Genomic DNA, 23720 nt, shown 5'->3' with positions numbered 1-23720 from the left:
AACTCCAAAAAAGGTGTTTCCTGAACTGGCTACTTATAGACTGATTCAAGAGACTCCTTGAAAGGTATACCCGGCGTCGTAAGCTTTGACTTCCCGCATCAAGTTTGACTGATACACGTAACCGTACGATGCTAGGCGGGCGAGCTATGCAGATTCGGACAACGCCATGTTTCCAACAAGGAGCGTGCCTGCCGTCCACGTCAGCCGCGGAACTTGCCTCCAGGACGACCTGGCCGAGGTTGGCCAATCATGGCGAGGAGCTTCGTAATTTGCAAGAGCCATCTGGGTGACGTGCGATGCCCCACGACCAGGGGATCGAGCTGGAAATGTGTTGATCCATCTTGGCCCCCATGACATGGTTTAGCGGGGATTTTTTATCCGTAGTATCCATGCAGCGTTTCTTGTTTGCGCGCATTTTAGAGGGGGAAATGTTTATTATTAGAGTTCGGGCACTGCATAGTCGGGCCAAGACAAAGGGCGAGTCATGAGCGGGTGGCCAAGAGGTTGACGACGACCTCGATAACGTGGAGGTGTTTGCATCTCGGGAATACCGGCAACGGTAATTATTACTGACCGTGTATACTGACCGTGTATACTTGCCGTGTTTGGTTGTTGGCTGCTCAATTGGCTACTCAATTAGCTGCGTTTAAGGCAGCCCAAGGTAGAACAATGATGGCCACTCAAGTCAATAGCATTGTGATTGCCGATAAGTTGCCATCTGTGCTGACTTGCGGCAATTGAAACTCTAATTAAACTTGGAGCGTAACTTGGAGTGTAACTTTGATTTGGGGTAGAAAGTCGCAAAATGCCTGCAGATTCGGGATGTGGGAGGCGATGTGGCATCGGCCCGGCATTGGCTGGCTTGTGGGGTGTTGCTGGTTGTGATAGGTGGCGAGCTGACGTGGCAGAAAGTGGCTAGAACGGCTAGAACTTTGAAGAGGCGGCTAAAATAAAAGTAGAGGGGCTAGGACGCCTCTTGTTTTAAGTGACGCCATCAAAAGTTGCTTAATCTATCAAGAATTTGAGCGGTTGAGTTGGTTGAATGCATAGTTGTGGTTGGTTGGTCAGCGGGGTTTGCTGTATACTGGGATAACTCAGCGAGGTTCCGGGTGCCATCTGCTGTTATTGCTTGAGAGCACCCAACTTCTCCTAAATCTTTGGAAATGCAACGGCAAATATTCTCCCTCTGGGTTAATTAGTAGGTCCCGTGAGGGTGCAGGACAAGTTGTGCGGCGTAATAACCCCGTAGCTTCATTGGAATGACCGCTGCTTCGTTTTATGCGTGAAATGCATAGAATCGTGTTATGCGTTCGCTCAGTATCTGGCTCGCCTACCAAAACTAGGCAACCTGATATCCATTTCGTTAGGCATATACTTTGGTGCCGGCTTATATTCGCACCCGTTCAAGAAAAAGCACCAAACCTCAAACCATCCATCTCTTTCAAAAATACAGTACGCCTCCGTCGTGCGGCCATGGACGATCTCATGTATAAGCTCGTACCAGTATCCGCTTCGGTCCTGAGAATATTCCACCATCAAAAGAGGAATAAAAGCTGGTCCCATATCAAGTAGGTCCGAATACTCGTCGCCAACGCAATGCACGCACCTGGCGAGGCGAAGGAAGTTCTCGGCACAGTAATCAAGAATGAGAGCAAGAGGCTTACACAGAAACACTCCGTATAAGCTTTGGTCAATGTCGCTTGCAATCTTGAACACTACGATGGGTAGAATTTTCGGACCCTGCTTCCTAAGAGTGTCAAACTGGGTCGTTCGCGTGCAGGCAATAGGGCTACAAACCAATAACTGTTAGTTAGCGCGTACAATGGAAAGAAAATGGCGACTGTACCTCGCCGATGGTGGCAGCGACTGGCGGACAAGTTGAAATGCTGTCCACTTTGACTCAAAATCTTGGACAGCCTCGGGGAACGCCCTTTGAACGGTGTGATAAATATTCTCGGCCTTCCCGACGGCTTCTCTGTTTGGCGGGGCTATTGGGTCGTTTGCTTCCATGACCATCTTGGACCGAGGTTCTACTGAGTGCGTGGAAAATATAAAGCCAATAATGAAGGATGATGCAGAGATGAAGGCAAGAATGGAAGCAAGTCGCTGATGAGGTATGTAACGTCGACGTTGTTTGTACGGGGTGGTGGGCCTCCACCAGGTTGACATACATGGAGGGTAAAATACGGCACCGTATGTAGATGTTTTGTCACTGTATTCAGGCATTGTATCTGTATGTAGGTTGTGCGGCAGGGCACGGGTGAAGCCGCTATTAACTACCGAACTAATTAACCAACTAATAACCAACTAACCATGTATGTATGTGACCAAGGTAGTACTAGAAGAAATTCTTTTCCACAAAAACTGAAGCGAGAAGCTATTTCAAGGCCAGTAATGCTGTGATGTACATCCCGTACGTACTCGTGGGCAAAATAGCAAACCCATCAGATGCGCATAGCAAAACTCCAAGAAAATGCTATAATTATTGTTTACTCAAACCCGGACATGAAAACCGCATTAGCAGCTTTACTCTTCCGCTGCAGCGCCGCGCCGTATTTTATAAACACGAACGGAATGACGCCCATTAGCAAGGTGAGGAATCCCAGGAGAGACGGCGCCCAGTGGATGCCCAGACGGGCATACATGGGACCGGCCGCCAGCGGCAAGAGAATAGCCCCGACCGAGCGCGTCATCCCCGCAGCAGCCTGCGCCGAGGCCGAGTGCTGCCGGAAGACGTCGGTCAGGTAGTTGCCCATGGCCATGAAGACCAGCTGGTAGCCGGTGTAGAAGAACAAGCCGCTGAGGGAGGGGAGGATGGGGGACGAGCCGTCTGTGACGGTCCAACCGAGCCAGAACAGTGCGATAACCATGCTGGGAGTTGTTAAGACGAAGATGCTCAGACACTGGGTGAGATAGGTGGGCGTACCAGGGGGATGCGAGGCATGCGAGAGGGAGACGGCGGTATATTTCACGCTGGGCCCATGCCTTGCCGTCCTTTGCAGATGTGTCGTACCATCGATTAAAGATGTAGAATAGAGGTAGTGAGATCAAAATGCCAACAATCACTAGTTTGTTAACACCCCGTCAAAAGGTAAAGCACCGAGTGAAACTTACTCGGAAGGTATGCGAGCGAGGCGTAACCTGGAGCTAGCTGGTAATGGCCTAATTCTGTGAGAAAAACGTGATAAAGTCCAGACGCCACGATAGATATACTTGCCTTGGAATACTATAGGGTATGCCTGATACATCAAGTATGCAATTGCGTAGATCAGCGCCAGGTACAGCGAGGTGAAGAGCAGTATCGGCTCCGTGACCATCAGCGTCAGCGGCCGGAGGAAAACCCGTCTGGCATCGAACGGATCCTCGACCTCAGCCACCTCGACAACGCCTCCCTGCTGCTTCTTTGCCTTGGCATCCACCTTTGCCCTCACGGCCTCTCTATTCAGCACCGGCGCAAACGTCTCCGGCAGCGCCAACACCACCGGCACCCCCGGCGCCGCAATCATCGCCGCCGCCCAAAACGGCCACCTCCAACCTCCCCACGCCGACGCGAAGCCCGCCACGATTGGCGCCACGCACGGCCCCACGCTGGTCACCGACATGTACACCGCCATCGCCGTGCCGCGCTGCGACGGGTCGTCCAGGATGTCCGCGTACAGACCCGCGATGACCGCGGTCGGCGCGGCGGCGCAGATGCCCCCGAGAAGCCGGAAGAGCAGCAGCACGGGGTAGGTCGGGGAGGCGGGACAGAGGAGGGTGAAGAGGAGGTAGCCGAGAAAGGTGCCGACGAGGACGGGCCGGCGGCCGATGTACTCGCTGAGGGGGCCGAAGAGGAGCGGGCCGAGGACGTAGCCGACCATGTAGAGGGAGTTGAGGAGGGTGAGTTGGACGCGGGAGGTGACGAGGAAGTGCGAGGAGATGGCGGAGAGGGCGCCGGAGGGGATGGAGGAGCCGAGGTTGCAGTTGAAGGTGCAGGCGAAGCCGGCGATGATGATGTGGACTTTTCTAGGCTGGGGCAGGGGATGTGTGTGTTAGTTGGTTATTCTTTTTTTTTTTTGTTCGGGAAGTAAAAAGGTGCGAATCGTACCCATGATAGCTTGGTTGGATCGATTATCTTGATTGCATCCGTCTCGGTAGCAGTTGTCTCTGCGCTTTCGACTTGTACACTGGCCATTGGAATCATGGTGAGGGTGACGACGGTGATGGAGGCAGACGCCTACCAAAGAGATGAGGTAAAGACATCTTAAATAAACGCAATTGAACCATTTTCATCGTGAATTACAAATATAAAATACACAACAACATTGTCAAAGCTACCGACTTTCCGTGAGAGAGGTGTGCAGCGCCGTGATTGGCCAGAATCGCCGAAGTGCCGGTACCGGAACGGACCCGCAATTACCGAGAGCAAAGCCGCCGAGATCTGATCACCCTGGTTCCCTTGACCGACCACAAGGCAACGTGATCGATACGATATATTGCGCGGTCTAGGTTTTTCAAGCATCCTGGTTCCCCGTGTCTATGGATAGGCGTTCGGAGACAAACCGGAGACGAAATGTGGCGCAAAGGCGTACCCCGAGTATGAGTCCCCCTCCCAGTTCTGGATTTGGCCCGCTTGCTCAGCTCTGACAAACTCCAAAATAGATGGGCGAGCCTGCGTGCATTGCCACTACCGCAAGGTCCGCTGCGATGTCGTCGACAAGGGGACTCCGTGCAGCAATTGTCGCAGCCACAGACAGGTCGACTGCCAGGTGTACCAGAAGAAGAAGACCCGGTCCCTCGCCGGTGCCGGTGCCGGTGCCGGTGCCGTTGTGCCCATCGCACCCAAAGGACAAGCAGCGACGGCGCACGACGAGGAGGAGCAGGGAAACTTGGTCGACCTCGTGTACCGGCAGGACCTGAGGCACGGCGAGGTCGGCCCGCTGGGCCGCATGTGCTTCGTCGGCAGCGACGTGTCCAACTTTAGCTACATCGTGAGGCAGGTCGCCCCCGGCCACGCCGCTGCCTTTCACTTTGGCAGCCGGCAGTTCCACCGGCGCCACACCGCGCACGAGCTGCAGCGCGTGCCGCCTGAGGCGCTCTCCCGGCGGAGCTGCGCCGCCGCGCTCGAGGCGCGCCTGCTGCGCGCCTACTTTGCGCACGTCAACGCCGGCTGGCCTGTTGTGGACGAGGAGCACTTTTCCGCGCAGCACAGCGCCGGGGAGAGCCCGCTGCCGCTGGTCAACGCGGTGCTGCTGGTCGGGGCGCGGGTGCTCGCGGCTCGCGGGGAGGACACTGACGCTGGCGGTACCTCGTTGAAGGCGCTGCAGGAGACGCTGTTTCGCAGGACCAAGACGCTGCTGGACTGCCGGTTCGAGCAGGACCGGACCATGTACGTGCAGGTGGCGCTGCTGCTGACGTGGTACTCGGACGGGCACGAGGAGATCCTGGCCAACGCGTGGCACTGGATCGGCTTCGCGGTGCGCGTGGCGCTCGGCCACGGGATGCACCGCGACGCCACACGCTCCCGGATGCTGCCAGTCCACCGCCGGCTGTGGACGCGGCTCTGGTGGATCTTGTTTCAGTTTGACACCGCCGTGTCCGCCGCCTACGGCCGGCCCCAGGCCCTGTACGTGTCATCCCCAACCATATTTCGGAGGTCTCTATACTGACGAGAGGGGGGGTGGGGGGCATAGAAATCTGGACGAGTCGGACGTCCCGGAGCTCGAGCCTGCGCACTTTCAGGGCATCCCCAACGCGCAGGTCGACTTCGCCATCCAGCACGCCAAGCTCTGCGCCATCTTCTCCGCCGCGATGCGCGCCCGCTGGGCTCTTCGCTCCTCCACGCAGGCGCGCGTGGCCGCCCCCCGGCGCGCCGACGAGGCGCTCGCCGCGCTGATCACGCACCTGCCGACCTTGCTGCGGCTGTCCCCGTCGCTCGCGCGGGGACCCCCGACGCCTTGGACGGCGACGCTGCACCTGACCTACAACAACTTTGCGCTGCTGCTGCACCGCCCCCCGGCCACCGACGAGGACGACGCGGCGGCGACGCTGTGCGCGGACCCGGCGCTGTGCGCGGGCGCGGCGGCGTCGATGGCGGGGATCCTCCACGCGCTGTGTGAAGGCGGGGGTCAGGCGTCGCTGTGGTTGTATGGCGTGCATGCGGCGTTTACGGCGCTGATACACGCGTCTGGGGAGATGGCGACGGCGGGAACGAGCCCGGTGCTGGCGGCGCGGGCCGGGGGGACGTTTGGGGCGCTGATGGAGGCGCTGAGGTGCCTGGCGAGGGGCTGGCGCTTCGCGGAGAACTTGCTGTGGCTGTTTAGGCATAAGGCGGGGATGATGGCGATGACGCAGAGGGACGGCACGGCGGCGACGGTGCAGCAGCCGAGGCCGGTCGCAGCCGCAGCCGCGGAGAGCTTTGAGCTGCGGCCGCCACCGGTAGCCCCTGCGGACGTGGCTATGCATGGAGAAGAGAGTGTGTCAGACGAGTTTGTGACGCCATGCGGTGAGGAAGACGACGTCCTGTACAGAAGAGACGCTGAGCCACTACAGCACTATGGCGATGGCCTGCACGCGGACGGGTTGATGATGGACGGGTACTCTGACTCTTTTGCACTGGACCTGTTTCTCGCTGGGATGGACGGAAGCACGCAGGACATGTCTTTTGGTCCTTGATCTACTTGGGATCTTGACTGCTGTTGATATAGTCCAAAGGTTTATTATGCTAGTTCATCTTCTGCCTGTGCCATCACGGAATGCCAGCTTCACGGGTATGAAGCGATCATAACCTGCTCGGTTGCACTGTGGCGTACATGACGCTATTCTTCAAAGTCAGTTTTCAATAACTCGACAAATTGATTTACTTCGCTTCTTATCAATGCACCAACAAGGCTGCCGGGTGCTGACTCCGGGTGATGCACTGTCACCTGAAGTACCCCAGCACTCTACGACAGACCATCGACACTCTCACACTGCGCAGTGACCCTTCCTATCCCATCTTATCGGCCTGCTTCTCTCTGCTTCCATATTCTTATCGCTAAGCAATGCGATTGCAACGGCTTACCACATGATACGCCGCTTGTAAACTATCCAGTCGAAGCGCAAAGCATAATTGAGGCCATCTCAGCAGCAGCAAAGCCCTAATACCCATAGACAAGAGCACATGACTGCTGAAAATTTCACAAAAAGTTATTTTCCAAGCCTTGCGTTGCCTTACTTTATCAAACTTGTCTCTGCCTCTTCCCCTGGACTTTCACTTCTACTTTTCCTCTGCAAGTCGACAGGAGACCTCCAGCCAACCCCAACGTGCCAGCCACAGCTTTCAACAGAAGAAAAAAAGAGCAATTAGAAGTTTCAATTTACTATTGAATACTTCTCACCTACCACAAAATATTCAGTTTATTCACCTTTGCCTCTTTGAGTTGCGGTTTCCAGTCCAGTGGCACATCACGACCAACAGCCTTGCCCAACACAGATTATCCATAACCATCACCACCGAATTCCACATCCGTATCAACCTCTTTACTTTTCTTTCATATCACTCACTCCTTTAAACTTTTCAAAACCTCCACATCTCCTTAGCCATCTATCATGACGCTCGCCAAACAGGAAGATATGGATGACAGCGCCATCCAAGGCCACACCCCCTTCATCCCCAGCCCAGACGACACCCGCACCAAATGCGTCATCTGCCTCAATCGCGTCCGCGAGCCCGCCGAGATTGACCCCTGCGGCCACAATCAATTCCACATCACCTGCGCCACCCGCTGGCTCAAGCCGCACCCGTACTGTCCCCTGTGCAAGGTCCGCGCCGTCCGCATCCGCCACGGCGAGCCTCCCGCCCCCGGCGTGCGAGACTCCCGTCCCGTCACTGAGATGCCTCAGCCCGGCCGGGAGTTTCTCGAGCAGTGGCCGCGCCAGCACGAGACCTCCTACTACCAGGACGAGGAGGAGGAGGAGGAGGACGACTTGATCTCGATCGGGTCGCAGACGCCTCTGGATCTCTGGTTCCGGCACCTCGTCTACCGCCGCAACGCGCGCTGCGTGCACGTCGAGGCCGGTCCGCAGACGGGCTACCGCGACCTGACGCCGGAGCTGTTCCGCGCGGAGCGGGAGCGCATGGACACGCGCGCGGGGCTGTTCCTGCGCCGCGAGCTGCGCGCGCTGAGCAGCCCGTTCCCGGGCCACTACCTCCTGGGAAGCCGGGAGCGGATGGCCGCGTGCATCGTCAGCAAGCTGCAGTACAACTTCTTCTGGGCGCCGTGGGGCAGCCAGCCCGGCAACCTCGTCGAGCCGCCGGACGTTTTGATCGGCATCATGGGGGACGCGGCGTGGCTGCTAATGTATGAGCTGTGCGAGTTCCTGCGGAGTCCGTACGGGGAGCCGGATGACTGGTACCAGAACGTGCGATACTCTGTGCCGCTGTGTGTGGTGTTTGAGGAGCCGCGGGAAGAGGAGGAGGAGGAGGAGGAGGCGCCTGTTGGCAGCGGCGACGAGAGGAATATAGAGGCAGGGAGCTACCGGAATAGGGATAATATACAGCGCTGGGTAGATGAGGTGGAAGACGCGAAACACAGGCCCCCGTGCCCGGAATGGGGACAGAATCGATGCCCGAGAACCGGGAGAGTCAAGGACGCTGCGTATTGGCGAGCGACCATGCACCCGCCGTGCCCTTAGCCGTCGGCATCTTCTACTACATTGGATATACGAGGCGTAGTTGATATTGGATATATGTGTCACAATTCATACATGACATACCGTATGTGGTTGCCAGGGGGTTGGAGTTGAGCAGGGGCCATATGGGTTGGAGTTGAGCGAGGTGCAGCATAACGAAATTGGAAGCAGTGGTATACGGCGTTTGAGGTTCTACTATACGATATACGGGTTATAGTAGGCCAAAGTGTAGCACAGCTAGATAGGAGAATGGTAATTCACGTCTTTGAAGTTTCCAAGAGTATAGTGCACATACAGGGTATCATTCGTCTCACATCTCATACAGTCTTACATCCGCCTCAGCCCGCCGAGGTCCTGTTCCATCGCCTGTAGTCTCGCTTGCAGCTCCCTCTTCTTCCTCTCCATCTCCCACGCCTCCTCCTCTTCCCTCTTCAGATCCTCCTCCATCCACGCCTCCCTCCAATCCTCCTCCTCTTCCTCCTCCACCGCCTCCCCCTCCCCCTGCCACTCCCTGCTCAGGCTCGCCAGCTGCGCCGCCTGCTCCGCCACCTTGCCCTCGTAGTAGCGCGCCGTGTCCCGCCCGTTCCTGTACTTTGCCCTTAGCGACGCGATCCTCTCCCTCGCGCCCGGCAGCTCGTACACGCCGCACAGCGTCTCCGCCCCGCGCAGCAACACCTCCACGTCCACCTCCCCTCCCCCCGACGCCCCGCGCCGCAGCCGCTCGTGCATATCCCCGCCCAGCACCGCCGCCACCGCCGTGTGCTTGCGCGGCTGCTGCTGTTGCTGCTGCTGCACTCGACTCGTGGAAGGGGCGCCGGTGGTCACGTCGCCGCCAGCGGTCACGTTGAAGACGGTCTGGCGGCGCTTAGCCGGCTTAGGCTTGTCGTCGTCGTGCTCGGAGGCGGCGGCGCCGCGCTTGGCGTGGTTGACGGGGGGAGGGGGAGGGGGAGGCACGGAGAAGAGGGCGCGCTCGTGGGCCTCGGTATCGCGGATCAGGGAGGTGATGTCGTGCTGCTGGGAGAGGAGCGCGTTGGCGAAGATTTTGGGCGGCGGGAAGCTGGCAGGGTATGAGGTGAGCGAGCGTTCTTTCCGGGGACAATGGGGAGATTGAGGAATTCTCGATCGGTATCGTACGGGAGAGAGTCAATTCCCTGGCAGGAATAGCTGATTTGCTCTAGATGGGAGCCGAGGTGTGACATGGTGCTGTTTGTCGCGACGCGCAACACTGAGCGGACGTTACTGGAGCGGGATCGACGGCCTATTTTGAGTTGGCAGTGCTTTTCGCGTTGAATTGATATTCTTGCTTGAGCAGTACTCCTCAGAGCCAAAGTAGGACAAGATCGAGGTTGATAGGCGCTGAAGAGGAAGTTGGGAAACGGCAGTTTGGCGGGGATCAAAACATGGCGTGGGGGTATTCAGTTGTACGTGCGACATCACGCGTCCCACTGCACTCAGTGGGCATGGTCTATCTCGACACCAACTATTTAAACAGCATCAACAGGCTAACTGATGATAAAGCTGTAAATGATTCCGCGTACGGATTATGAACACTGTCAAAATAAGAAATGACTTCATCTCCAATTTCAACCCCAAGTTTGAAATAACATTCGTCATGCCTGGACCCATCCCCTGGCCTCAAGCTACAAAGAGTATGCAACGCTTACCCAGTCTATGTCTATCCTATCTAAATGCGAAACAAAAATAACTGAAAATCCAAACATGTTCATGGCAGCCATATCTTATCATCTTTCCTTCAAATATTCGCATTTTTTCAACGTGACCATGAACAACCCCATCCCGCGAGGGAAGCGCCGGCACACAACAGGAACCTGGGACGGTAATGCAGCCGATGTCTATCCATCATTTTATCCAAAACAAGAAGCTTTCCCACCATGTATGTTGCCAAGCTATGGCCCAGCCAAGAAAACATTGTCAGGAAACTGTCTTCAAATGCTGCCAATTGTGAGCTACCGGGTATCAATTCAATCCTCATTGCGAATCTTCCATTTCGTTAATCTCAATCGTCCAGTAGGGCAGCTCCATACCGAACTGCTGGGTGGTAATGTACTCGTCCTCGCTCGAGTTGGGCTCCTCGAGCTCGTCAATTCGCGGCTCGGGAGGGTCCTGGAATAGCAAGCTGCCACGGTGCATCCGCTTCCTCATGCGACGAGCACTGGAGCCGACTTCGTTCACGTCAAGGCCGGCGTCGTCCGAGTCGTCCGATTCGCTGCGCTCGCTGAATGTGCGCTTGCCAGTGATGCTGCTCGAAATGCTGAGCCGCCGCCGGCGCATGTACTGCTGCCATTTGTAAAAGGCGGCTTCTTCCGTGTCCTGCTCCGCTTCCGCTTCCGCCTCTTCATCCGACGCTTCGTGACTGCAGTTAAGATTTTTCAAATCTTGCATCATCCTGATGGGCAACTCTCTGTGCTCGAATTTGGATGCATTGTCGTTTCTGTGCTTGGAGCTCGATCGGCTGCTCTTGGACTCAATTTCATCTGGATCTAAGACAGACAGGCCATTGTCACTGTCCATTGGATCCATATCTTCGAGAACAAAGTCGCCGATGGTGGTCGTGGAAGTGATGACGGCGGCATGAACGGGCGATTCCATGGTTGGTGGCATGTTTTCCCCATTGGCGTCGCTATCATCCTCATCCTTGTCCTCGTCTTCCTCTCCCTCTTCCTCATCATCCTCGTCTTCATCATCACCATCATCATTTTCGTCCTCATCATCCTCTTCCTCATCATCTTCTTCTTCAATGTCTTCCATATGCACGGTTCTTCCGATCGGAGAGATTGGTGGCCATGCTGCATCATGGTTAAGTTTGAAGTCTTGTAGCGGCTCATCGTCTTCCTCCTCCTCCTCCTCCTCCTCCTCCTCTTCCTCTTCCTCCTCCTCTTCATCATCTTCGTCATCATCCTCAATATCCTCCATTTGCACTATTCTGCCGACCGGAGAGATTGCTGACTGAGTTGTGTCATTGTTCAATTGAGTGTCCTGTACTTTTTTGGTCACTTTCTGATCTTCCTCGTCGTCGTCCTCTTCATCGTCTTCATCGTCTTCATCCTCCGCATCGTCATCCGAGCCAGAATCCTCTTCGGACGATTGGGCATCGGATGCAGCCAAAGGCGATGGGGCCTTGGGCGGGCCATGTTGAACCTCCTCCTCCTCCTCCTGGGATGAATCATCGTCGTCATCAGATTCATCTGCGGCTTCAGATGAGGATGGAGAGCGAGGGCTGAGCTGTTCTGGCCCGATAAAGGGCTGATAGCTAAACTGGTGGCCGTTGCCAACGGGTTGGATGCGAGGGTCCATCGGAGCGGCACGGGAAGCTTGGCCAAACGCTGACTGTCTCTTACGCGTCTTTTGCGGCGATGCAGTAGGCGTATGTGGAGGAGAGGTCGGGTCAGCCTGAGATTTGCTCCGCTGAAGCCGCTGGTGACTCAAGTTGAGGTTGGGCATGCCGGGCTGGCGTCGACCGCCTTTGGGAGCGGGCATGGTGATGGTGATGCGGTTGGGGTCTCTCTCGGCAATAGAAATGGGAGAAATTCAGCAAACTTGGTCAAGGAAGTCTGGGGATGGGCGATTGCCAATTCGATCCTCGGTAAATATAAAACGGATATAAAACGCGTGTTGATATGCTGCGGCGTCGTGAACTCGGCTGGTGTACTCGCTCACGGCGGGTATGTGCGGTGTCAAAGCAGGTGGTGTTAAGAGTCACACAGAGTACCTAGGCAGCAGCAAGGCAACAGCGCGCCACAGCAAACAATGATATGGGATGAAAACTGACCGCCGCGGGCAGGGCGGGGAATTGCACTATGCCGGCAACTGCAGTGCAGCGCAGCTTAAAAAATAACGTATAAACTGGCACGTTGCAGTGCCTGAATGAAGAGAATTGGTGATTGGCCTTAGTCGTCTATGGTCCAATGCATGTGCATGCGCCAGAGAGGGGCGGCGAGAGGAGCGCTATAGGCAACGGTGCGGGAGAGTACCTATGGAGGGCAAGTTGCGGTCGAGTCAGGGAGGCTGGCCAGGGAGTGAGGGAATCAAGGAGTCAAGTCAGGGAGTCCAGGTCCCGAGTATGAACCGCCAGAGCGGAGAAGAAGCGAGTATGCGGTTTGCGACGGTGGTCATGATAATCGGGGGACAGTAAGGGGGTGTGGCTGGAGAGCAGCGATGACCAAGGCGTCTGCTGCTGGCGATGCTGCTGCTTTCTCTCGATGTTCCTTGGAATAGGAATGATGATGTGTGTGGGTGGTGTGTGTTCAGCAAGTCCCGTTTGCTGCGCACAAGAGAAGAGCTCAAGATGGGAGAGAGTTGTTTGATGGTCTGTCTCTCACCGGGCTGAGCTGAGTTCCGTCGTGGATGGATTCAAATCAGCCTACTGATGAGCCTTGATTCGAAAAAGGCCGGGTCCAAAAAGATAGTGCCGTGACGATCTGGTGCCGTCTTGGTCTGGGTGTAGTGGTGGTATATGGTGTTTTGTGGCGGGTGAGACGAAGGCTTCAAACGGACGGTGTGTGTGGTGCTGTGCGCCTTGGCCCTTGGAAAGAGAGAGGGCTGACTGTGAATGAAATGCTCGAGGAGGACAGAGCAAGGAAGGGCAGCAAGCAAGGCTCTAACGGAGAAGCCGCTACTGCTAATACAACCACAAGGGGGATATAAAATAGGTGATGGGCCCTCGTCGAGGAAACAATAGCAATTGTGCCGAAAATAGCTTTTCTTGGCGAGAATAAACGATGAAGAGGGTTGATGAGGAGGGAAAGAAAATAGCAAGCTGGTGAGGAGGGACTGGAGCAATATCCCAAGAAAATAAAAAGAGAGGGAAAAAAGAGAAAGGGAAAAAAAGAAGCCAGGGCAAGACAGACCAGGGCGGTGATGACTGACGAGGAGCAAGGATTGATTGATTGGATCAGCTCAGCTCACCAGGAGTGCGCTTATTATAGGGGGGTTTGCTTTCGTATCGGAGGCTGTCGGGGTGTGTTATAGGGGACGGACCGCTATACCATGACCAATTTCCCACTGTAAAGCAGTCCTTAATGCCCTGAGAATCCAGCCTTGGGCGGACGCACACAAGCTGCCTGCTGACTCAACGTCACGCCAACCTCTGCAATCAAATGTCAGATTTCCAAAACACTCAGCCGCCAATGCCTCACACTCCAGCCCACCAGTCACGTACCTCGTACCAGGCTTTCTTACTTCTCGCCGCCGACGTTTCGGATTTTCTTCCAACGTCCCGTCCTGCGCGTGGCTGTCCGGCCCGACGGTCTGGATTCCGATGGATGGACGGTGCAGCCGCCTGAGACAAGTTTGCTGGCTGCTGTTGTCGTCCTCTCGGCGATGATGCCGATAACAGCCCAGCGTCAACGAGACAGCGCCAAACAGAGCGAAGGGAGGACGCACGAAAGAAGCGAATGGCCTCGTACTTGCAAAGGAAGCTTTGTGTACAAACGTGAAAAGCGACTCTGTCCCACGCGCTGGCAGCTCCCCGACATCTTATATGCAGGCGTCCCCTCGTCCCGTCCTTTATGGGTCGCCTGTTTGCGCTTCAACCACCTCTCTGGCTAGCTTCGCAGGACCAGACAGAGGGCAAAGAAGAATTAATAAAAATAATCTGACAAAAAAACATCACTCGTCTATCCCTTGTCTCTTATTACTGACTAGCTGATTTTCCAACTAGTATGGCCGCTCCGTAATAAGACAAACCTGCTCCCCGTACCTGCGCCCGCCGAGCCCCCATCCAGCGGCGTCTATGCTGTGCATCATCTGCTCCCGTTGGGCATCAATGCTTCTCACGCATGTGTTGCAGGCTCGTCGTCTCCCCTTTTTACTTCCCTCCTCACCCTCTCAGGCACCCAGAAACTCATTCTTCAGACCAGCCACCCCAGCTATGCACAACAATCCAATCCACTTGGCGCTACTTCCAGAACAGCCGAGAAAATTTTCTGCTGCACCTGAAAAAGAAGGTAACCCGTCCGTCCATCTTCTCCGTGCTCGAGAAAGGCCAGCAGGGATTCCAGCATGAGCCTAATGCACCTCTGCGCGAGAGGGGCATCATGGCCATGTAGGGATGGAATCCCGTCGGCGCCGTCCATCTTGGCCAAGTTCCCCTTTCTGCTCCATGCTATTGCTGAAATATAATTACACAAGCCTTCTGGAACAATGGATTGGCCCTTGTTCGAAATTGGCAATGTGCCGTATGCCCTGTGTAAATGCTCTGGGGCTGATATCGCGTGCTTACGTACCTACCACCTACCAGCATGTCCAACAACATAATGGAGGCTTTTTATTATCCCGATAGGGCATGTATTCCACACAGTCGGGATTTCTGTTACAAGGGGTTTAAAAAAAGAAAACTGAGAGGAAAAACAACTTCATTATTTTCAACCTTCGACTTTCGGGCATCCACCAACATCATGAAGTATGATGGCGCAAAAGTCTGACCAAGCCACGAAGCTCCACGCATGGAACGCACATGAGTACTTCTGCCAGCTTCCAACTCTATCCAGGCCCGAACTTGCTCAAAACAGATGCGTGTTGGGAATCCTGATAGACAATGCTAGCACGGTTGCCCCAGCCGTCTACGCCATGGCCATGCACCTTTCACATGCAGATGCAGCCCTCTGACGTCGCATCAGCCATGGGTTTCGATAAGACTTAGGACGTCTTCCACCATTGTGACTCCAGTGATTCAACACGGCGCGATTTTAACCAATTCTCTACAAAGCGCTTCTCTTGTTGCAGGAGGACGACGTAGAGGCGACCTTGATCTCCCACGGGTTGCGTTATTTAGACCAGGGCCACGATAATACAAGGGGCACAATGCTCCACGCTAGAAGGAAACGCAAATACATGCCTACTCCGCAATATAGAGACAATAAATCACCTAAACACCATATATGGCTCGGCTCCGACACAGCCATCACCTAATAAGTCAATGTCTGGCAGGTAGGCATGTTGGCGGCATGCGAGTGCTTGCCGCATGGCGTTGTGTAGCGGGGTCAAGCCGGATGCCACCTCACGAGCGAACCACGAGCAAACTGCCTCTGATGGCTTCGAGGTGCATCGATTCGTGCGCGAATCCGCTCTACCCGGGCCATTCCCTAGCTGTTGATCGTCACTGGTGACAATGCAAGTGCATGGTTCGATGAACACTCCCGGGATAGCAGAACTCGAGGTGCCGTTCCAGGTTCCAACCCACCACTCACACGCTACCCCGGATGATGGAGGTGCAGTGTTTGCGGGAGACAGTCTGCGATGCTCATGCAGTGCAAGGGCTCTGGGATGAACTTACCAACTACGAAGCGATAAATGCACCTTGCTGACGTCTGCCCTCGAGGAATAGCGAGCCTCACCCTGGACACCGCAAAGTCCAGGCTAACAGGTAACTACATAGAGGCAGTTCAGCGCTCTGCGAAACCGGGGTAGAGGTTAGTGGAGTTGCGGCTAAAGATATGGGCGGCCACGCCATAGACACTGCTGTAGCTAGCATGTTAGCAGATACCTAAATCATTGGCGGCAGCCCTAACAATCCGCCTGCAAGGCTGTCGCCGTGCTGCCTTGCTGATTCAGCAAAGGGCCGTACAATTATCCGGCTTTTGCGCTGTCTAAACACCAGCCGAGCGGTAGACCATCCTCAGGCCTTGTACGGATTATTCTCATCACGACTACGCATGCGCCATACAACTACCCATCACGCAATACGTAAAACCATCCTACGGGTGCAACAAGAATCCCACACGTCAGTTTGCCGACTGGTTCTATTGGAAAGCCCCTTACCAAACACCCCGAACCCACGCGTCGCGTCCCTACTCCACGATCGAAGAAGCCTCGCACCGACGACATGAATAACGCTGGGGGCCAAGTCGGCCAGGCTGGCCAGCCCCAGTCGCGCCCTCAGCCCATGTATCAGCCATCACAAATAAAAAACCTCCCTCTACTGAGCGACGAAGAAAAGGCCAAATACGAACAGGGCGTCTCGGGACTCTGGGCCCGCATGAATAGTTCCCCGCCCAACAGCCCAGAGCATATGGCGGCTCGCAGCAAAATTATCGAGTTCTCCCGAATGCTTATAAGTAAGATTCAAAGCCGTCGAGTACAGGCCCAGCAGCAGCAAGGACAACAAGTCGCTGCCCAGCGCCCTCAGGGACAGGCCGCCAGCCAGCAGCAACAGACTGCAGCACAGCCAAAGCCAGCCCAACAGGCGACAGCGGCTACGGAGAAGCCGGCGGGTGTTGCCAATGGAGGGACCGCCACGGCCGGCCAGACTACGGCCGGTGAGAAACCTTCGATAACTGCCGCTCTCACCCAGGCTAAGGTCCCGGAACGTTTCATGGCCTTCGTCAACAAAATGACGTTCAAGGCCCCGCACCATCTTTCTGAAAAGTCCCCTGCTGATGCTGCAAGGTGGGTTGAAGATTTAAAGGTGCGCTATGGAAGAGCGCTCATGACTATGGACGCCGCGAAGAGCAAGGTTGCTGCCATGGACAAAATATTCAATGAGCGCGCGCAGGCTGGCAACCCGATGAAGGATGAAGAGCTGCGCCAGTACCGTGAACATAGAGAGAAGCAGCTGGAATTGCACAGCAACGGCCAAAAGTGGATCGAGACTGTGAGGAAGCAGCAGGATGGACTCAACCAGAACGCCAATGCAGGCGCTGCCCAAAACAAGGCCAACGGCGCAGCAACACCTACACAGCAAAACCAAAATGTTACGGCGTCGGTCAATGCCGCGGTTGAAGCCGCCAGGAATCAGCAACAAATTGCTGGTCAGCAACAATCACCAGCGACAAATACCCCGACGCCACAACAACAACAACAACAACAACAACAGGCTCGCCTGGCCCAGGGCGCGGCAGCAGCTCAGGGTGGTGCAACGATTAAACAAGAGCCCCAGCAGCCGGCTCCCGTCAACACAGCCCTCGCCAACGCGCAGGTACAAACACCCGCCCAAGGTGCCGCACGAGTGGGCACACCGCAAAATGCGAACGCGCAAGCACCCGGCGGCCCAAGTCGGGCCTTGAGTCACTCAGCTGCCATGTCACTTGCAAACCAACGCGCTGCCGCTCAGCCTGCAAACACTGCTCTTGCAACGCAGCAGCAGCAGCAACAGCAGCAGCAACAGCAGGTTGCCCAGCAGCAGCAATCTCAACAGCAACAGGCGGCGGCGGCGGCAGCGGCGGCGCAACAGCAACAGCAGCAGCAGCAAGCCACAGGTACACCAACTCCAGGCACCAGCACCCCGAACACTGCCGGCGCCAATACGGCCGCTCAGCCTTTGCAACAACAGCAGTCGCAGGGCCACTCGCACGCGCACCCCTCGCAGTCCCAGCAGCAGCCGGCCACCTCCCTCCAGTCCAAGATGCCAATCCAGAAGGCGTTGCCCGAGCGCTCGACAGCGGTTCCCCAGGGGGTGACCCTCGGCGGTGGCGTCGCCGCCGGCCGGCCGACTATTTCCCAAGGTGGCGGCATCCTCGGCGGTGTCATGAACCAGCCAGCCATGGCCAAGGTCCCCGCCTACAGCCACGATGCCGAAGGCGACCACGTGCTCAGCAAGAAAAAGCTTGACGAGTTGGTGCGACAGGTCTGTGGCGCACCGTCCGAGGGCAGCTCTGACAGCAACCTTCTCACGCCCGAGGTGGAAGAGGTACGAAGAAAAGAGACTCAACTCAGTCTCAAAAACACTAGTTATGATTTTTTTTTATGCTAACCTGCGATGTTTCTACAGAGCGTCCTGAACATGGCTGACAGTTTCGTCGACAACGTGCTCCACGCGGCGTGCCGCAACTCTAAGGAACGCGGCTCCAAGGTTCTTGAGATCCGCGACATTCAGCTTGTCCTCGAGCGCACGTATAACATCCGCGTCCCCGGCTACTCGTCGGACGAGCTGCGCACCGTCCGCAAGGTGCAGCCCGCCCCCGGCTGGATCGCCAAGATGAGCGCCGTCCAGGCCGCCAAGGTCATGCCCGGCAAGGGAGAGTAAGGGAAGGGGACCAGATGGAGCGAAGGGGGCGATAATGACAATGGAAAATGATGAATTACAGATTAATATCCTCGAGGGCGGCTTGTACCTACTTTTTTGGAGTGTGATTACTGTTTATATGAAGGCGTTTGGGGGAAAGGTCGGGATTTTTTCCCGGTACCAAGTTTTATTGACCCTTTCCTGCTGTTAGAAACCTCTCTTCACTGTCATTCTCTATTCCAGGCGGGGCTTCACGCTCAGTTTGAATGCTCTGTGCTTTCAGTTGTACTCTATCCTTGCTTCTGTCGTAGAGCCAATTGATGGTTAAGTTTGCTTCTACTTGTCTAGATATACAGTGCGTGCTGTCATTAATATGTGCTTGGGGTTGCCCGTTTTCATATACGAGTCCCCTGAAGTATATGTACAAGAAGAAAGCCATTCGCTTTTCTATTTTTCCCTTTCCTTTTCTTCACAGCTCTTTCAGCGCGACGTAGCACCGCCGCGGCTTGTTGGTCAGGACCTGCACGGCGTCATAGCCCGAGAGCGCCTTGGGGCACGGCAGGAGCTCAAACTGCCACACCAGCAGCGTAAGCAGCTGCCGGAACTGGACGTACACCATCCTGCGGCCGAAGCAGCCGCGGGGGCCGAGACCGAACGGGATGGTCGGATACGCCGCAGCGTCGAACTCCTCCCCGTCTCCGTCCTCTGGTCCGGGAACCAGCCACCGACGGGGGTTGAACTCGCCCATGTCGCGCTCGTCGCTGCGCATCCGGTAGCAGCCCGCATCCGGCCGCTCGGCCAGTGCTTTCTGGGCGCTTGCGCTGCGCCGCGACTCGTCGATGGGCAGGTTCGGCTCCGTGTAGCCAGGTCCCTTGTTGACGAGGACGACGGTGGTGCCGCGCGGGATGGGGTGCCCGAGGACGACGGTATCGGCGGTGGCCTGCCGGTCTGTCATGGAGGTCGCGTGCGCGCAGCGCAGGATCTCCTCGGTGCAGGCGAGCAAGAACGGCACGTGGCGGGTGGTGATCTCGGCGTGCGTCGGGAAGCGCCCCTCGGCGACAGCGGCGGGGTGCGCGGCGCGGAGGCGCGCGCGCAGCGCGGACTGGTGCGCCGGGTGGTCGGCCAGGAACTTGACGCCCCAGGCCAGGACGTTGGCGGACGTCTCATGGCCGCCGGTGACGAAGCCAAACATCTACAGATTCATGTCAGTAAGGAGGGCAAAGGGAAGAGGGAAAGAGAGAGGCGGCAGGCAGCTTACTTCGTCTTTGAGCGTTTTTGACCAGTAGACGGGCGTGCGATTTTCCTTCTTAGCCAGTGCCCGCTCGCGGAGGAGGATCAGATCCAGGGCGCACTTGAGCTTGGAGTAGCCGCCCATGTCGTCGTCTTCTCCTTCTTCACCAGCCTTGCTCAGCCGATCGACTGCCTTATCGACCTGATCCCTGATGAACTGATCCTTGAGCGCGCGCAGCCGCCGCACGCGCGGGAACCAGGCCAGCACCCGCCAGACAATGTCCGGAAAGCCCGTGACGGCGACGGTGGGAATGTTCTCCATTGTTCGGAGCATGGCGTCCATGGCCGGGGCGAGCGGCGCACGCGGAAAATCGACGGGCTCCGTCGGGGCTGCGCTGCCACGGATGGCATTTTGCGCCTCCTCGCTGAGGCTGCCGAGCAGCTTGAGCTGTTCTGCCAGGGCGCGCTCGTCGGTGCCGTCACCGTAGCCAAACTCGTAGAGGGCGTCGAGGGTCGCGTAGCTCAAATCCAGCGCAGCGGCAAAGGGCCGTCCGGTGCCGGCTATGCGGCGCTTGACGCGCCAGAGCTCGAGCAGGCGGCAGGCGCCGGCGTACATGTTGGGAGCGGCGACGCCGTGCAAAAAGGCCGGGGACATGAGGTCTTGGAGGAGGCGGCGGCGAGCGGACCAGAGGGGGCCGGTCTTGAGGCAGGCGTGGAAGCTGGGCATCTCGCCGCGCAGCAGGGCGATGGCGAGGTCGGAGCGGTCAAACTCGTGGGCGCGGCGGACAAGGATGTCCTGGGCTTCGCGGAAGTCGGAGACGACGACGAAGGGGCGGCCAAAGGGCACGAGGAAGACCTGGTAGACGGGGCTGGCGTGGCGCGCGCCTTGGCGGACCACCCACTCGCTGATGTTGTCGGGCATCTCGCGCTGGATAGCCATGACGTCGCCGAGGAGGGACCGCGTGGCGACGGCATTGTGTGGGATGCCGGGCAGGGCCCGCGGGAGCAGCCATTCTCGGAGGGCGAAGAGGGCGGCGATGGCGATGAGAAGGGTCAGGATCAGCGTTTGGCAAGCCGCGGCGGAGGGTAATAGCGATGAGGCTGCAGTGGCAGGGATGAGGCTGGCGATGTGGAGAGACATTGCTGGCGGGCTGGCCGGCAGTCGCTCACCGGGATTGGCGATGGGATCGGAGAAGGCAGCCCGGGTCTTGGTGGTGGTGGTAATCACGCGGCGAGGGCCATTGGACTACGCTCCATCTAGGCTGAAGAAGAAAGTGAAAGGTTGATGAGGAGGAAAAGCATCGAGATAAGGCGGAGCTGATCTGGCCGCGGGCGGGCGGTTACTATGGCCCGAAGCTCCCGTCAGAGCTACCCAGGAGAGAGCAAACAAAAAAGGCCGAGAGCCACGGCGTCATGGCGGAATGATGGTGGGGAGAGAGTAAGCCACGTTTAGGTTGGTGCTAGATTGGTTGATTGTGGAGGGGGGGAGACGTGTGTGATCTCCGACACCCCGGTTGATGATGAATGGGAGCTAGTTTGACTGGTGGATGGATGAAGATAGTGAGGCGAGTGTTTGGTATGATAGAGTTGTAATCGGGAAGTTTGCAGGTGCTCTTCTTACTAGCCTGTGCTTTGTATACGCGTATTGGTCGGTGGTGTAGTGGGGAGAGTCGCTATATAACACGCGCTGATAAGTTATTGCACGGGGGAAGGGCCTTGTCTTTAGAGTCAGAAACAGGAAAAAGAATTAGCGAACCAATGCTCAATTCCAGGTCTCGGATAGGACAACAACTTGCAACACATTATCCATTCCACTCTCAATATTAACATTACTGCCATCATTGATACCACCACCACTACCACCAAACCCCCTAACAACCTACATACATACCCTACATAGTGGTATTGTCACCGTCTAGTAGCGCCGCTCCGACCTGTGATACCTTTTCCGGCAGGACACTGCGGGCAAACTCATTAAAGACATCCGTCGAGGCTTGCTCAGCTAGGTGGGCCATCATTTTGACAACGTCATCCTCCTCATGATTTACATAGTCAATCATATCTCCAGGCATCCCAGCGGCCCCGGCGGTAAATAGTACAACCTGGGCACGCCACCTCGCAGCCAGTGCCGCAACCATGCCGGATCGCTCATAAGCAGTGAGGCCCTTGATCTCGTAAATGTTGTCTGTCAACAGACGTCGACCCGTTACAACATTCGTCTCGTACTGCGCTATAAACTCGCGGTGAAAAGCTACGTCTTCGGCTAGCTCGGTCAAGAGTTTTGTGGAAGGTTCGACTTCTCGCTTCCATTTTTGCCCATGCCTTTCGCAGAACCATTCAAGGCGCACCCGGATTGTATGAGGTTTTGGCTGTTCGGGTAGCGGCTCAAGACCGAACAGATTCAGGTCCCAGGCGCGATGTAGAGATCTCGATAGACAAATAGTGTTCCACGACTCATCAGCAGCTCCAGGCTCACGGAATAAAAATTCTGACACTGTAGCTGTGATTTCAGGACCGAACATGCGTTGAGTAGAGTGCCACAACGCTTTCAGGGTATTAATAGCGTAGCTGGTGTTGGAAGATTCGAGGGCGAATATGTGGGCAATTTCCACAGGATTCCGTGCTCCAGAAAGGACGCATCCGTCATTGTGAGCCATCGTCTAACAAAGGCTTTAGCTATCAAAGACACATCAGAGCAACTATATAATAAAATTACCTCTGCTAGGAGTCCCGGTAAGCGACGAAGACGAAGTTCCGGTTTATAAGTCATGTAAAGGACGGCGTCGTCGAATGTGCTACTTGAACTGGGAGTAGGAGGACCACTCTCGTCGTCGTCGTCGTCGGATTCGGCACTTGAATCAGCGTCAGAGTCGTAGTCCTTCGGATGTGCTCCGTTTTCGTCGAGCCCGAACACAACTGAGTTCGTGAGTTAGAAGTTGAACTTTGAAGGCCTGACGAGAACGCCATCCACCTACTTTGCTTGACGACAGGGAGGCAGTGGCCCAGGTAGTTGTTGATTTCGTTGATGTGGTCTCGTGCCAAAGCCTGCAGCTCTGCCTTTGGCAAAACAAACAGGCCAGCGAAGTGAATTTCGCGAAATATGCGTTCTTCATTGTTATTGCGTCGGTTACGGCTTCCGCAATACCGGAGTTGAATTGCACGGATTAATTGGACTTTAGATTCTTGCTCCTCTGGGTCCGTGGTCATCGGCTGGACACGCTCCTGGTTGGAAAGAAGCATTCTCCTCAGGAAGCTGATTTCTTCAGGGTGAACATCCTTATCATCGCAGAAATGCTTGGCCAGAAGCGCAATGCCCTCTGCAGTTTCGCTGGAAGTCATATTTGCGGTCGACCGTGTGCACTGGAAAGAGGAAGTTGACTGGGGATGGAACCCTGTGAGAGAACGCCCGGAGAGAAAGCTGGAGAGAAGAAGTTGACTGGAAGGGGAGATTGCTGTAAAGAGGAAGTTGACTTGGGATAGGAAGCCGATTTGGGATACGGACTTGACTGGGGAAAGGAAGCAGGGGAGGAAGTTGAGGAAGATGGGGAGATGAAAAATATAAATATTGACAATAAAAAAAATATACCAAAACATAACAGTAAAGGAAGAAAAAAAGACAGATCAGTCATATCAATTCCTTCTCAAAATAAAGTATGTTAAGCTCGTGGCGAAGAAGGTCAAATTGATTAGCTTGTTCCAGGACACACTCTAGATTTAAACAAGTTGCGAGGGTTTGCAACAAAACTAAAGTAAACTTGATTAGCTTGTACCGGCGCATAATGTAGACTTATCCAAGCCGTAAAAGGACTTCTGTCCTGGCCTGTACATATTGCGGGATTCAGTGACAGATATATCTCTTGCAAATAGGACACTTTTT

The 23720-nt window shown here is 55.9% G+C and overlaps 8 protein-coding genes across 8 annotated transcripts; 3 read left to right on the top strand and 5 right to left on the bottom strand.

The window, feature by feature from the left end:
• Positions 1–2489: 2489 nt before the first annotated feature.
• On the bottom strand, positions 2490–4183 carry ISF_02190 (Major facilitator superfamily domain, general substrate transporter; the record flags this gene model as incomplete). Its single annotated transcript, XM_018845797.1, has 5 exons — positions 2490–2871; positions 2927–3065; positions 3115–3151; positions 3228–4010; positions 4088–4183. The coding sequence occupies 5 exons, from the start codon at positions 4181–4183 to the stop codon at positions 2490–2492; spliced, it is 1437 nt and encodes a 478-aa protein (XP_018707520.1).
• A 369-nt stretch (positions 4184–4552) lies between these two features.
• Positions 4553–6654, top strand: ISF_02189 (acetamidase regulatory protein; the record flags this gene model as incomplete). The annotated part of the gene is made up of 4 exons (XM_018845796.1): positions 4553–4576; positions 4642–4676; positions 4733–5605; positions 5673–6654. The coding sequence occupies 4 exons, from the start codon at positions 4553–4555 to the stop codon at positions 6652–6654; spliced, it is 1914 nt and encodes a 637-aa protein (XP_018707519.1).
• Positions 6655–7569: 915 nt separating this feature from the next.
• Positions 7570–8655, top strand: ISF_02188 (Zinc finger, RING/FYVE/PHD-type; the record flags this gene model as incomplete). Its single annotated transcript, XM_018845795.1, has 1 exon — positions 7570–8655. The coding sequence occupies one exon, from the start codon at positions 7570–7572 to the stop codon at positions 8653–8655; it is 1086 nt and encodes a 361-aa protein (XP_018707518.1).
• Positions 8656–8979: 324 nt separating this feature from the next.
• ISF_02187 (DASH complex, subunit Spc34) lies at positions 8980–9851 on the bottom strand (the record flags this gene model as incomplete). The annotated part of the gene is made up of 2 exons (XM_018845794.1): positions 8980–9709; positions 9787–9851. 2 exons carry the CDS (start codon positions 9849–9851, stop codon positions 8980–8982), a joined length of 795 nt encoding a protein of 264 aa, XP_018707517.1.
• A 790-nt stretch (positions 9852–10641) lies between these two features.
• Positions 10642–12150, bottom strand: ISF_02186 (hypothetical protein; the record flags this gene model as incomplete). The annotated part of the gene is made up of 1 exon (XM_018845793.1): positions 10642–12150. The coding sequence occupies one exon, from the start codon at positions 12148–12150 to the stop codon at positions 10642–10644; it is 1509 nt and encodes a 502-aa protein (XP_018707516.1).
• A 4345-nt stretch (positions 12151–16495) lies between these two features.
• ISF_02185 (transcription initiation factor TFIID subunit 12) lies at positions 16496–18634 on the top strand (the record flags this gene model as incomplete). Its single annotated transcript, XM_018845792.1, has 2 exons — positions 16496–18298; positions 18380–18634. 2 exons carry the CDS (start codon positions 16496–16498, stop codon positions 18632–18634), a joined length of 2058 nt encoding a protein of 685 aa, XP_018707515.1.
• Positions 18635–19082: 448 nt separating this feature from the next.
• Positions 19083–20984, bottom strand: ISF_02184 (cytochrome P450 monooxygenase; the record flags this gene model as incomplete). The annotated part of the gene is made up of 2 exons (XM_018845791.1): positions 19083–19805; positions 19872–20984. The coding sequence occupies 2 exons, from the start codon at positions 20982–20984 to the stop codon at positions 19083–19085; spliced, it is 1836 nt and encodes a 611-aa protein (XP_018707514.1).
• Positions 20985–21735: 751 nt separating this feature from the next.
• Positions 21736–23182, bottom strand: ISF_02183 (hypothetical protein; the record flags this gene model as incomplete). Its single annotated transcript, XM_018845790.1, has 3 exons — positions 21736–22503; positions 22560–22759; positions 22819–23182. 3 exons carry the CDS (start codon positions 23180–23182, stop codon positions 21736–21738), a joined length of 1332 nt encoding a protein of 443 aa, XP_018707513.1.
• Positions 23183–23720: the final 538 nt, after the last annotated feature.

Source organism: Cordyceps fumosorosea (assembly GCF_001636725.1).
Source record: "Cordyceps fumosorosea ARSEF 2679 chromosome Unknown scaffold_3, whole genome shotgun sequence".
Classification (NCBI taxonomy): domain Eukaryota; kingdom Fungi; phylum Ascomycota; class Sordariomycetes; order Hypocreales; family Cordycipitaceae; genus Cordyceps; species Cordyceps fumosorosea.
Note: the sequence above shows the minus strand (reverse complement) of the source record. Positions and strands in the feature narration are given on the sequence as shown.